This window comes from Sarcophilus harrisii, chromosome 2 (genome assembly GCF_902635505.1).
Source record: "Sarcophilus harrisii chromosome 2, mSarHar1.11, whole genome shotgun sequence".
Classification (NCBI taxonomy): domain Eukaryota; kingdom Metazoa; phylum Chordata; class Mammalia; order Dasyuromorphia; family Dasyuridae; genus Sarcophilus; species Sarcophilus harrisii.
Window position 1 is genome coordinate 573,876,744 of NC_045427.1, and position 14,434 is coordinate 573,891,177.

The 14,434-nt window shown below is 36.9% G+C and overlaps 2 protein-coding genes across 3 annotated transcripts in view; both read right to left on the reverse strand.

The window, feature by feature from the left end:
* SHTN1 (shootin 1) overlaps nt 1-14,434 on the reverse strand; it is a 106,043-nt gene that overhangs the window by 26,130 nt on the left and 65,479 nt on the right. For both annotated transcript variants that reach the window (XM_031955926.1, XM_031955927.1), the window contains exons 11-13: nt 8,286-8,385; nt 6,628-6,710; nt 2,818-2,927 (exon numbers count right to left, since the gene is read on the reverse strand). In XM_031955926.1, coding sequence (XP_031811786.1) covers nt 2,818-2,927; nt 6,628-6,710; nt 8,286-8,385 — 293 coding nt within the window. The remainder of the gene's footprint in view (nt 1-2,817; nt 2,928-6,627; nt 6,711-8,285; nt 8,386-14,434) is intronic.
* Nucleotides 11,192-12,917, reverse strand: LOC116421898 (transcription initiation factor TFIID subunit 11-like). Its single transcript, XM_031955929.1, has one exon. It carries the CDS (start codon nt 12,825-12,827, stop codon nt 12,186-12,188), a length of 642 nt encoding a protein of 213 aa, XP_031811789.1. The 5' UTR covers nt 12,828-12,917; the 3' UTR covers nt 11,192-12,185.

Consider the following 14,434-nt stretch of genomic DNA (forward strand, 5'->3'; position numbering starts at 1 on the left):
GAAGTTTGCACCTGGCAAAAATTCCTGTTAATGCTCAACTGATGAAGTTGACTATGAAGATCAATTTTGATGTGAGGCCTTCAAAGAAAAGATGGTGATGCAGAAGATCTCCAATTTTCCTATTGTTTCCTCTAACAAAAAGGTAGTGATCAAGAAAAACCAATATCATAATTATAAATGTTAATGATAATAATAATAATAGCTATTATATAGCATTTTTAAGTTCTGCAAAATACTTTACCAACATTATATCATTTGATAGAACTCTCTATGGTAGGCATTTATTATCAACAATTTATAGAAGAGGAAATTGAGGAAGACAACAATTAAGTTACAGACAATTAATTAAGTTAAATGTCCTAGGGTTGCCACTTCCTCTACTTTAAAAGACCCAGGAGGCCTCAAACCCACCTTCCTCAGTAAAAAAGAAAAAGAAAAAAAATGTAAAGAGAGACAATCAGGCAGTGGGAGGGTGGAGGGAAGGAAAGGGTGGAGAGGGAGGGAGAGACAGAAAGAGAAAAAGAGAGAGAGACAGAAAGGAATTTTTGTTGTTATTTAAATGCAGATTGAGCAAAGGAACTAAATTTTCACTGCCAAAAGTTTTCCTTAAAGATGCCACATGCCATCAGTGCCAGTCAAAAGCTTTGGGAGATACTAGCTTAATCACAGCATCCACAAATTCATTTAGAAAACATGGCCTCTGGGCAGGCCTATGAATGCAAATTGTTCAGCCAGAAAGCTGGTGCTCTTGAACTCACTGCCCAAGCCAGCCAACTGGAAGGAAGCTGTGAACATACACTCTCTTCACTTTTAGTGCGACAGATGAGCAGGGATGATAATGCAGAAAGGAGCTTGGATTGTAGCATGCATCAAGCGTGAAGGTTATTAAAAAAAAAAATGTATTGACCAGTTAAGTCAAAACTAAATCTACACAGGTTAATTATTACCATCGAAAAACCCAGTAGTCCACTGATCGTTGTTCAGTTTCTTTCCAGATATTGAACTGACTTTAAATAATGTGTAACTGCTGAAAGAGTCATATGAAGAAGAAAAAAAGGTGATATACCAAAAGTGGGGGTGGGAGGAACATAGCTAAATACTGATAAATTTAAGAATAATAACTTTTTAAAAAACATTTCTTCCTATAAAACATAATTTAAGATTTATTTGGGTCAGTATATTACTTTTGTTTTGTAATAAATCAGGTTTGCTTATCTATAGCTGAGTTTATTAAGTTATAAAAAAATATTCTTTTAAAAAATGGCCTTTCATTTTTATGGTGTTTTCATATGCATTCTAATCACTACTACTACAATCCTTCCAATGAGATATGTACACTCTGTATTATTTCTACTTTATTTATAAACTGAGAAACAAAATGTGGTATGATTTTCAGGTAAACATTACTAGTATACACAATCAATATCTATTTGAATCAGGTGTCTTAAGACAATATGGGACCTAAAAGCCAGCTAATTGAGCTCCCTCATTTGATGAAGAAACTGAGACCCTGGGACTTTAAGTGACTTGCACAGGCTCATGAAGGAAGTGCTCAGAAAGGCAAAGTTTGAATCTGGGTGACAGGTTCAAGACTACCACCTAGATCTCCTAATTCCTAATTCAATACTTTTTTGGAGGGAGAGGAGTTTAGATCAGTGGACCATAGCACCAAAGGGTTAAGAGGCCCAAACAATAGAAACAACTTGAGCCAGTGAGCTTAAATCATCTTACCAGCTGTAAATTCTCAGGGGGCTTAAGCCATCTTACCAGCTGAAAATTCTTTATCTTGGTTGGGAAGCTGTTTTGACATTTTTTGTGTTATTGGTGTAGGAATGAACATTCTCGCGTAGAAATAAGTTACTTTCTATTGATCAGTTACTTTCAGATCAGTCCAAGCTGAAATATGGAAAATTGCTCTCCCATCTCCTTACTTCACTTGGGATGACCTACACACAGTGGTCACTCTGATAGCAGCCTAGCTAAATTTGCTTTCTACTTATGGCAAAAATGTAGGTCCAGAACATCTGATTCTAATAAAACCTAGCAAACTCTGAAAGGCACAAAAAGGCACTCTTGAGGGTAAGAAAGAGCTTTTAAATTGAGGGAAGGAGAGAGAAAACTGTTCAGAAAGCTCTAATTAAAGGGAAGAAATTGTCCATCAAAGTGATTTTTAAAAATCTCCTAGCATCATTTCTATAAGACAGGAATACAACGTAAAAAGAAGAGTGAGATGTTAATCATTGTATCAAAGAATTTCAAGGACCCTGAGAGTTCATTCATTTAGGTGGGGAAGTTTCTGGACCAAATGATTTTCCAGTATATTTTTTTCACCTCTGTCTTAGAGAGAATTTGATGACTTAAATTTTTTGAAAGTAGCAACTCTGGATCTTTTCAGTATTTTTCAAAAATATATTTATTGTTCTGGCACTGTAAATCTTCTAAATGAATCTTAATCAAATGAAAAAATCAAGGGACCAAGGACAGACAGTATGATGAGAAGGACTACCTCACACCTTGTCTTTTGTTTGTGAGATAACTAATTTAATGTCATTATCCTTTAATAAGGAAAAAAAAAAGAACTAGAATATCATGAATATTGCATAGATTGGGTTTTGCTATGGAACAAAAATTATGTCCTCCCAAGGTAAAATTGCACAAAAATAAATCTTGAAATAATGCAACTGCATTAGAATATCCATATCAGTCCTGTTCCTTGACATTATTTCTATAAAGGTATTACTCCATGTTCCATTTTTCATTTCTAAAGTAAGCACAAAAAATGGGAGAAAAAAGAAAGAGGATTTAGTTGTTATATACCTTGGCCTTTGGCCTGGTTGCTTGATTAACTGGTCTAAGATGAACACCCTTCTTAATCCTATCCATCATTTCTTCAACTGCTTGTCTCTTCAGGTCTGTGACTTCTTCTACTGTTCAAAGAAAACACATTTCATTTAGTTTCAAATGAAGAAAGCCCAGGAAAACTGTAAGAAGAAATATTTTTTCCACTGTGAAATGAGAATTATCTTTTCAATCCATTGCTACTTTTCTACAATTTGTGATTTAGAAAGATTGCAATGTGCCACACCACACAGTCACTATTCAGATGCCAAGAATCACAGAACACCATGATCCTATTCAAATGAACAGCAGTCAGGTAGCAAAGTTTCTATAACAGAGCTGAGTCATAATAATGGGAAGGTTTTTGTTGTGGTGGTCTTTTTAAATTAAGGTATTTAAGTCAATAATGACTCTCCCACATCAAACAATTAAAATAAATTTTGCCCTATTTATCAGCATAATTATAGACTTATTACTGAATACTTGGTTCAGTTCTGGAATTTCTCCAGATCTTATTAAACCCAACTTTGCACTTAATCCTAAATAATCATGCCTTTTTTCCTTGAAGGGGATTTTATACCTTATTGGCAGACGTCATATATTGTCCCTCCAAGAAATTAGTGTAAAGGGGAAGGAAGTATCACAGGTTTGACTGAAAATACATAAGATATATTTTCCTCATTGGAGAAAATCCAGACAGAAACAAATAAGTCTATTTTTCTTCATTACTACTTTTTACTGATGACTCGCATGATATTCACACAAGTCTGTTAAAGGCATTTTAAATTTCCTGTTGGACACAAACATAAATCCAACAACAATTTCAACTAAGTAATTAAATTTTAAAAGAAAGTTTATCTACACCACAGGCTAATCCCAAAATATTATTAAATGAACTGAGATTTATCTAGATTCTAGATATTTATCTAGATATCTAGAATTTGTACTTGAAACAAGTTACCAGTTCAAGGTCATTTGCTATAATAATGCTGTATTATTTTAAAGTATGTGTTCTTAACTAATTTTGAATAGTACTTAATATTTTGCTTATTTGGCTTATTATGCCTTAGAAGTCGAAAAGTCTCAGTTTTTGAATTGGGATTAGAATCCATGTGCCCAAGCCAGTTGTCTCTCTTTAGTACTAATAATGCCAGGATCTATCTCCAGAACGGGCATTTTACCTTTTACATTGTTATTGACTTGTGGAACCCTTAACAACCAGCTAATTATCTCCCAAATGGATACTCTTGTTCACAAAGTAAGAAAATGTATATATTCTAGCATAGTAGGTCAGTAGTTACTTATATGTGTATGTACATACATATAAGAATATATATGTGTGTGTATGTACATATATATAAGAATATATGTATATATGTGTGTGCATACATACACATATTTTTATATTTACCAAGGCCAGAGTGTTGTTTATTATTTTTCACATACTGCCACAACTTGGAACTTTCTTGACGCCTTAATGTATTGTTAGTTCATAGATGCAAGATGTCAAGAAACTGAGATATACCAATAAATTATTATGGGCAAAATCAATACCTTCTGCATTTCACTGGATAACACAAACCTCGGGTCTACCATTTTGGCACGTTTACAGATAAATGACTCACTGAAAACTAAAAAGTGGTTTCTGAAAAATGCTAAATTAAAAAAAAAAATACCATTCTGAATTAGGATGGAAAAATTGCATGGCAATTGATAGTAAAACACTTCCTACTAACTCATCAGCACTCTGGAAGACATGACTAAAGCCCAATTAATCACACAAGACAAAAGCCAATTAAGGCAGACAGATGGAACATTATGGTCAAAGCTATTTCATTTGTCTAAAACATCTAACATAATAGGAATTTTAAACAGTCTCTTATACTCGTTGGTTAGGATAATATTGATGATTCAGAAATGGATGACTATATCCTATAAAGATGTAAAATGAGAATTTATTTCCTTAGGTGTGTTTTTTTTTTTCAACTATAGGGGGAAAAGACATAAAATTATCCACACAAATACAATGCAAACTTAGAATAATCTACAAACATACACACATATATTTTTTTCCTTCTCACCCTCATTTATGTAGTCTGTTGAACTAGCTAAAAAATATAGAATACAAATTTCAAAATGATTGACTCCACAAAATATGGAAGAACAGCCTACAGAGAACTCATGGAATATATTTTTTTTTAATTCTTTCTGTAATGACAGAATGAATAATTGTCTCACAAAACCTCGTAATCAAAGAGACAAAAGAAATATCCAGGTTGCTGGAAATTAAAGAAAAATGACAAATGAAGACAAGAAGTTTTATGTAATTGAACTATCCACAAAATAATCAAATTTTCCTAGGAAATAGTGCTGGTGAGGTTAGTCTTGACTCGTTAACCTAATGCCATTATAATTGAGGCTTAAATATTTAAGACCTATTTGAAAAATAAGGAAGTAAGAAAAAATTAGCAGAAAAACATTCTTAATAATGTTCTATTATTACCTAATTTTTTCTCCCTAGCTCTGTACTTATTTTGACTGGAAGCCCATTTGGTAAGGAACTAGTAAGAGCCTAAACTCAACAGACACATTTCTTAGGAGACAAAATTTGGCCTACTAAGTTTTGATTCTTCATCATAAAATTAAACTCTTTTAAATTCATAATGGCATACACCCTGATTAAACTAACCATAAGTTATTTCACCAAACAGTGATAACTAAAGTTGGGTAACAAGAAACCAGTTTTCTTGGGCTCCTATTCCCAAGGAAGTCACAGTACAAATGATCTCAAGGACCACTTTAGGATGTAATTCCAAGTATGCAAGTTATGCTGCAACTGAACCCTAGATTAGACATTCCAATCACCAATTATGAACACAATAGAAAGTTCCACAGTTGAAATCTTAAAATTTTCCCATTTGTATATTCTATCATATATTTACGATATAACTATCATGTGTAAGATGTATGAAAAGATAAATCACCACTATGAGCATAGAGAATGATGTTTAATATGCATGTTTTAATAAGGTACTATGAATCCTTTCTACCATTATGATTTTAAAGTTATTCACAGCTACCATTTAAAATACTAAGGACAAATCCAAAATTATTTTCAAAAGCTATCAAAGAATTATAACTATAAAAATATTTATACTTAGTTTCATAAAGCAACAATCTAAAGGCAACAGCAGTCAGAAGGAAAACATTTTTGCATTTAAATAAAAAAATTTTTTAGAGATTGATAGAATTTAGAATACTAGATACTTTAATATCATTAAGGGGTACATTTGAGGATAATATATTCAATATATAGTCAGCTTCAGGGGAAATACATTTTATTCTGTGACCCTATTGAATCTTAAAAGTAAATATAATCATCCTAAAGAAAGATGAAATGAGAGACAAGTTCAAATAGCTTAAGAGGGAAATGCTAACCATGAATGAACAAGGTAACGCTGACAAACTGCCAGAAGTAGGGCTACTTTTGAATCCAATAATCCTCAGACCAGGATTGTGCTTCCCTGCCATTCTAAGGCTATTTCTATTTCCAGGAATGACAGCAAGTGGGAAGACCTTAGTTCCCAAGTCTCCTGAGCCTTTTGTCAATACCTAAAGGACTAATTGTTCAGGATTGCTATAAAAACCCCTGTGGCATAACTACATCATATGTCTATTCACAAACTTTATTATCAACATTTCAGAGTCAACGAGATTTCATATGGAACAGTAATTCATGCATAAATGACAAACATGTAACTGAATAAAGTGAACAAAGGTGACACTTACCAGTTTCTGGCTGAACTGCTTTTTCTTTCTTGGCTCCACTACTACTAGGGTGGGATCTTTTTCGTATCATGGACATAAGAGACCTTTCAAAAAAAAAAAAAAGAAAAGGAGCAGGAGAATTCCTCTCCATGATGACATTTTTTTCATAATTCTGAAATTAACATAATTTCTATAATAATAATAATAATGTTTAGCTCCTCTTAATGAGCATAAATCTTTTAAATGGAGATCAAGAACATAATAAAACTGATATCACTTCCTTATCAGAAACTATAGAATTTTTTAACACAAAAAAATGTGGTATGCCTCTGTGCCTAGACATAGAGTGAACTGTAGTAGAAAGGATGCTGAGTTTAGAGTCAGAGAACTTGGTCTGCTACTGTTTGTGAGACCTTGAATCATTCACTTTTTCTTTTACTTATCTGAGCGAGCCTCAAATTTCTCACCTGTAAAAGGAGGGAATTGAACTAAACAACCTCTCAGGCACTGTCTAGTTTCAAATCCATGATCCTATAAAAGTACTGTAAGGATTGCTTTAGATTAAAAAAAAAAATAATTATCATCTATGAAGCAAAAACAATTAAGAAGCCAAATGTGCAATTAGATAATAAAATATAAATCTTCATATCTAGAATGTTCTCAAAATTACTTTCAATTTCATAGTTAAGGTAATTCTCAAGACTATTTTTTGGTAAAGGATAACTTAAGATAAGTGCAAAATTTTAAACAGCTCAAAAAGGAAAAAAAAAAAACCGGTATATAAAATCTAAAAAAGCTCTTATCTGTAGACAACCCCACCTGATATGGAAAATCATACTAAATTTCTAAAGGCAGAAAACAATAATGGGGAGAAAAAATAAGCCAATCTTACTACCTCCTCAAACTTTGGAGGATTTTGGAACTTTAAAACATATGAAAGCTGTGTATCAATGGAATGTTTCTTCCTTGTGTACTTAGGCCAGTTAGATATTCTCCATACCAAAAAAAAAGTTTTCAAGTAATACACTCACTATCTTCATAAAAGTTTTCAGAGCACAATATGACTGCTCACCATCTACCTTTGCAATTTCTTAAAACTTTAAGACAGGGGTCTTCAAACTACGGCCCATGAGCCAGATGCAGCAGCTGAGGATGTTTATCCCCCTCACCCAGGGCTATGAAGTTTCTTTACTTAAAGGCCCACAAAACAAAGTTTTTGTTTTTACTATAGTCCGGCCCTCCAAAAGTCTGAGGGACAGTGAACTGGGCCCCTATTTAAAAAGTTTGAGGACCCCTGCTAAGATATATAAGCCTTTTCATTGATTCTTTCCTCAGATAAGCTAGAAATACAGGGACTATGAATAGTTCTGATCCTACTACTAATCTGCATTGATGCTTTCACCTGTTTTGGACCTGAGCCCTCTTTATAGATGATCTGGAGGCCCTCCCTACTTGAAGAAATTAATAACAAACTGAGTGTAGACATGCAACTAGAAGAACCATGCCATAGGTCAGAACTGAGCATAAGAGCAATCAATATCCTTGGTAGCTGGGAATGGCCTATGGGACCCCCCATCTAGGTATAAAACAGTCTTGAAAAATGCTGTGGTTATAAGGAAATCCAAGTGCTTTGTTATATTTGGTTTCAAATTTAAGGTAATCTTTACCAACCTACTTACCGGATTGGATTAGGAGGTGGAGGAGGAAGTGGTGGAGGAGGAGGTGGTGGAGGTGGCACTGAATTTTCTGACTGGTGTACTCTTTTCTGGAGTTCATCAACTATATCGAGAACAAATATGGGAGGGGGGAAATTTAGCAAAAAAAAAAAAAAAAAAAAAAAGCAATCATATGCCTTCAAAATAGGATTAGGACTAGAGAACTGAGATGAAAGAGGCATTAGTTTTCCCAACGTCACATAGGTTGTCAGCAGCAGAGCCAAGATTAGAAGCCACTATTCTGACTCCAAATGCTGTATGCTTTTCTACTTTTCACACTTATGTAACTCAAATACAGGGTGTTTCAAAAACTGTTAAGATTTTCTAAAATGCACTAAGACTTTTGGGATACCTTGTACCATAAATAAGGAAAAATCAGAAAATACCAACTCTGTCTTAGAATATTATGTTTTCTGTCACATGGTCCTACTACTCCTCTAGCTTAGTGCTATTTCCTCATTGATCTGTCAAAAATTGTAACCATCTGCTATAGCTGTAGAAAATAAAGTTAGAATAGTTGGCTGAATAGATGAGTGAGTGAATAAATAGAAGAGGAATAGTCTATGTGCAAAAGAACGGATTATCTAATATAGATTTTCAAAACTTTAGATAGTTGCCTTGGATTCTAAAGAATACCAACTCTCCTTTTTCCCCCTGAAACTCACACCAATTTGCTTTTGGGGGCAAACTAGTGAAAGCACCTGAATTTTAACTATTTTACTAATATTCTTTTTTATATTAAAGTTTTTTGAACATTTGTAATTTACAATCTATATATCTATGACAAAGCATTATGACACTACTCACTAACTACTTCATTCAGGCAACAATTATTTGCCAAGTGTGAAAGGCTACATGCTAGAAGCTTACAATTAAGAAAAAGAAGCCATGTATATAAACATATAAAGTAAAATATCCCAACAGTATAGATTAAGGGCTATGGAAATTCACAAAAGAAGTTACTTTCATTTGAGGCAATTTGGGGAAATATTATGGGAGGTGATTTTTGAGTGAGATTTTGAAGAAGGGGTAGAATTTCAAATGGGAAGATCTGGGGGGGGGGGGGGGGAAGATCTTATAGGCATAAAGCACGCCTTGAGAAGTCTCAGAAATTTCAAGTCACATTCATGACTCATTGAAAAGAGCATATGTGGGATTTTTAGCATCCTTTAAGAAATATGCTATAAGATCTCCTCAATGAATCCACTACCACTTAAAAGAAGCAAGCCCAATAATATACATGGAAGAAAATGGGTAAAATATTTGTTCTTCAGATTATATCTAGCATGTGGCAATCAATACAAACACCTGAGACCAGCAGAACAGATTAAGCAAGGCCCAGAATTGAATCGTCAGAAAAGAATAGGCTGGACCACATGTCAAAAGTAATGCGGCATATTTCAATAATCTTAAACTGCTCTCTGGCACATATGCTTGTGTGTGTGTGTGCACCAACGATATGAACATTTATTAAACATCTATTATGTGGTAGACACTATGGTAAATGTCGATGATGCGCTTAATATATTAAGTATAAAAAGTGGCAAAAGATAGCCCCTGTCCTCAAGGAGCAATCTAATGGGGGAGAAAGCAAGCAAATAAATACGTACAAATAAGTTACACACAGGATAAGTTAAAAAATAAATTAAGAGAAAGAAGGCTCTAGAATTGAGAGACTTGGAAAAACATCCTGTAAAAGATAGGATTTTAGGACTTAAAGCAGCCAGAATGAAAACTATTCTAGATATGGGAGAAGACACCTTGTTCTTGGGGCAGCAAGGAGGCCTACGTTGGGAATAAGGTATAAAAAGAATGGAAACATAAAAAGGTCCCAGATTATGAAGGCTTTCAAAACCAAACAGGATTTTTTTTTTTTATTCAATCCAAGAGTGCAGTGATAAAGACCTCACCATCAGGGATGGTAGCTATTATGGCATGAAGTCAAAGAGGTCATATACAACACAGTAAAAACAGGCTCTGGCAACTGATTGGATATGGGAATGAGAGTGAGGCACTGAGGATAACATTTAATTACTAATCTAGATGACTAGGATAGAAGGACCTGTAATAGGAATATAGGAGACAGAAAAAGGGGAGGGTTTGGTGAAAAAAGATGATGATAATGTCATCTCAGTTTTGGACATGTTAAGTTTAAAATGCATATGGAACATCCACTTTGAGATGTCCAAATGGCAACCAGAGGAAAAAAAAAGTGGGTCAGCAGAGAAGCTGTTTAGCTTTCAGCCATTTCTAATTCTTTGTAGCTCCTTTTTGGTATTTTCCTGGCAAAAATACTAGAATGGAAGGTCATTTCCTTCTCCAGTTCATATTTACAGATGAGGAAACTGAGGTAAACCAGGATAAATGACTTAACCAGAATCAAAAAGCCAGTGTCTGAGATCACATTTGAACTCTGGTCTTTCTGACTCCAGGGGCAGGACTCAATCCACTGTGCCATGTAGCTACCCTTGACAGAAAGGTTAGTGCTGGACAAATCTGATCATTTGCTCAGAAATAATTGAATTCATGGAACTTGGTGAGATCACTAAGTGAATATTATTGAGGGTTCTGAATAAAGTGTTGGAAGATACAAACTATTATCATGATAGAGGGAATGTAAGCATTATGAAGAGAAAAAGCAGTGTTGGATAAATTAGAGGGGAAGAGGATAGTGACTACTAAATATTTTAGTCATGTAAACCTCAAATGGGCTTAGTAATGGGAATGGAAGAAGAGGTAATAGTGACATATTTCAGTGGTAGAAATAATAGGCTTTAGCAACCAACAGAATGTTGAGGGCAATGAGTCAAATATTATTTAAGCTATTTCATCACACATTGTTTCTCCAACAGGACTACAAGTTCCTTGAATGCTGGAGTTATATTTTCTTTTATTTATAATGCTTAATACAGGATTGGGCACAAAGAAGCTACATAATACATGCTTGCTGAATTGAACAAACTGAGAAGTCCTTGTCTCAGTTTTCCCCAATGACAAAATCAACAACAAACATAATTGTCTACCATGAATAAGGAACCATACCAAGATCTAGGGGCACAGAGTGGAAAAAACAGGAAATCCACACCCTCAAAGATCTTACAGATTAATAGGATTGATTAAAAAAAAAATACATAAGCAATTAAGACACAAGGTAGATAAAAGGGGAGGAAAAGTCTAAACAAAGTGCCTTAAGAAATACATAGGAGAGGTCCATTTCAGCTGGAGAATTAGGTAAGGTTTCCCGAAACAAGTCGCACCTGAGCAGGACTTCAGGGGAAGAGGGCAATTAATGTCTTTCCCAAATGAGAAAACAGTTTAATGATCACACACCAAAAGCCACATGATAATGTGTAGTTTTTACAAAGGAATAAACTTATTCTATCATTCCACCATGCACTAACATTGTAAACTAAACTGTCAAATTGTACAAGTTACAAATTTCTGGCCTGCTGCAGACAGGAGGCCCTGATATAGCAATTTAGGGTCCCGAGGCGGAATCTTGCAAAATAAGGTAACTTTTGAGAATAATCATGATGAATGTTCCTTAGAAGAATTTTGAAACCGGTACTCTGAAAATCTGTGCAAGGAGCGTATAATAAATAAGGACTCGTCTCCTTTTCAGTTATTAGTTATGATCCAACATAACCTGAACTAGACAGCCACAGCGGAGGAAGGCAATGGCGAAGAGGATGCTGCTGCTCTGACGGGTGCATCGGCTGTGGAAGCCCGGCGGGCCGAGGCTGGGACTCGCGTCTGCCCGGGCGGGGACGGCGGGCTCACACAGAACAGGGCTCCCTGCGCAGCAGGGGGCAAGAACAGTCGCCTCCTCCCTGGGGGGGGGGCGGGGCTCGCAAAGCTCTCGGACTAGTGAAAGATGATCTTTTTGTGCTTCGAGTTGGGGATCTGGCCCCGGGCCTTGAGCCTCCGGACCGCCTCGCGCATGTGCTTGGGCTGCAGCGGGGGCAGCTCGCCCCACTTCTCGCACACGTCCAGCGCTTCCTCCACCACCTCCCCGACGAAGACCTTGGAGATGCCGGACATGGCGATGACGACGTTCTGGGACACCGAGGTGCCGGTGATGGACTGGATGAGCCTTTTGATGGCGGCCTTGGGGAAGGCGGAGCGCCGGTACATCTCATAGCGGTTTAGCTGCTCTTCAGAAAAGGAGGAGACCAGGATCTGCATCTTCTGGATTTCGTCTTCGTCCACTTTGTGCTCCTTCTCTTTCCTCTCCTTGGTCTCTATCTTCACTTTCTTGGCCGCGGGAGGGAGGGCGGAGGAGTCCTCCCTGCCGGCACCGAGGAAATCGGCCGCTTCCTGGCCTCGGAGCTCCGGCTCCTCGGCAGAGGCCTCCTTCTCCTCGCAGTCGGGGTCCTCCGGGGCCCCGTCGGGCGGCGGGGCAGCGCCCGGGGCCGGCTCGGGAGTGGCGGCGGCCGCGGCCGGCACCTCCTCCGCCGCGGAGCCCTCCCCGGGCTTCTCCGGGGGCGCCGCCCCCGGCTCGTCCATCGCGGCTCGGGGCCTCTCCGCCAGGCCCGGCAAAGCCTGCGAGTCGGCGAACCTGGGGAAGACTTCCGGCGGTCGCGCCGCGATGACGACACCCTACGGAGTGCCGAAGGAGCCAGAAAGGGCCTTTAACATTGCGAAAGAAATACGCAGGGACTGCATCTAATGCTTAAGGAGCCGAGGAGGAAAAATGCAGGGCAAGCGAGGGTTAGAGCAGGCGGCAACCGAGAGACAGGGGCGGAGAGAGGAGAGACCACTGGAATACTTTAAATGCAAACTAGGGGAACTTGTATTATAAACTCAATGGAGAGCTAAATGGAGAGAAGTGTCATTCACGTTATTTTTTTTTAAAGAGTAAAATGGCTGGACCGTGCATTAGGAATATCCCATCAATGAATGTGAAAAATATATCAATAAATTTCTTTAAAAAAAAAAGGAATATCCCATCAAGAAACTGGAGAAAATGGAAGCTGGAAAGCGAGTTAGGAGGCTGTTCTTGGAAAGAGATCCTGAATGGAGGGGAAGAGATCCACATGAAAAAACAACAAACAAACAAACAAACTGATATTGAGCACTATGGGATAGCAGTCCCGGACCTTGAATTAGGAGACCCAAGATTAGGACGAGATCTCAACCAGTCGTGTGGCTATAGCACATTCCTCTTTGGCGTTTTCTCGATAAAGTTCCTGGAGTGTTCCCTATTTCCTTCTCCAGCTCATTTTACAGATGAAGAAACTGAGGCAAACGGGATGAAGTGACTAGTCCAGGGTCCCACCCCTAGCAAGTGTTTGAAGCCAGATTTTAACTCAGGAAGAGTAGTCTTCTTGATTCCAATTCCAGTATTTTATTTAATATACCAGCCAGCTGCCCTTTACCACTGACTACGTATTACTGCAGCAGGATGCTATGATTTATCTATCCATGGGGTTTAGAAACACTGTATCAAGTATGATGCTGCAAAATTATGTTAGAATAGCTTTATGTGAGATATGTGTATATTTCTATAGTCTAACACAAACATTTAAAAGTCTTCAACAACAATAACAAAACATATGAAACACTGAAGCAATATGGAGAGAATCACCTTTTAATAAATTAATTTCTAAAAGAAAATTACTTTGTTATGTGTGATGATCCAAATTTTACAAGTAAATTCTATTAATCCTTTTAACATGTATCAGTTTCTTCATTTGTATAGTATACGGGTTGAACCTGGTGATTTCTAAGGTTCCTTCTAGTTCTTAGTCCTAAGGAATACATTCTTGAATTATGGTTTGAGGTTATATCTCCAGGAATACTGGAGAGGCAGTAACAGTTTTGGAGTTAGAAAGAACCAGTTAAAAATTCTACTTTTGACCTATACTACTTGTGTGATTCTGGGCAAGTCACTTAACTAATTAGAGCTCCTGACAACAAACTGCACATGTTAAAGGAGTTTCCTCATTGACAAATCAAGTCAAACACAAGCATTTTATTAAGTGCCTACTCTGTGGTAGACACTGTGCTAAACACTGGGGATAAAGAGGTAAAAAATCAGATCTTGTCCTCAAGGAGGTCATAATGTTATGGGGGGAGAGGAGAGGAAGACAATATACAACTATGTACAAACA

Excerpts from the sequence above, each read along its gene's own strand:
- LOC116421898 (XM_031955929.1), bottom strand. The coding sequence starts at position 12,827 with ATGGACGAGCCGGGGGCGGCGCCCCCGGAGAAGCCCGGGGAGGGCTCC.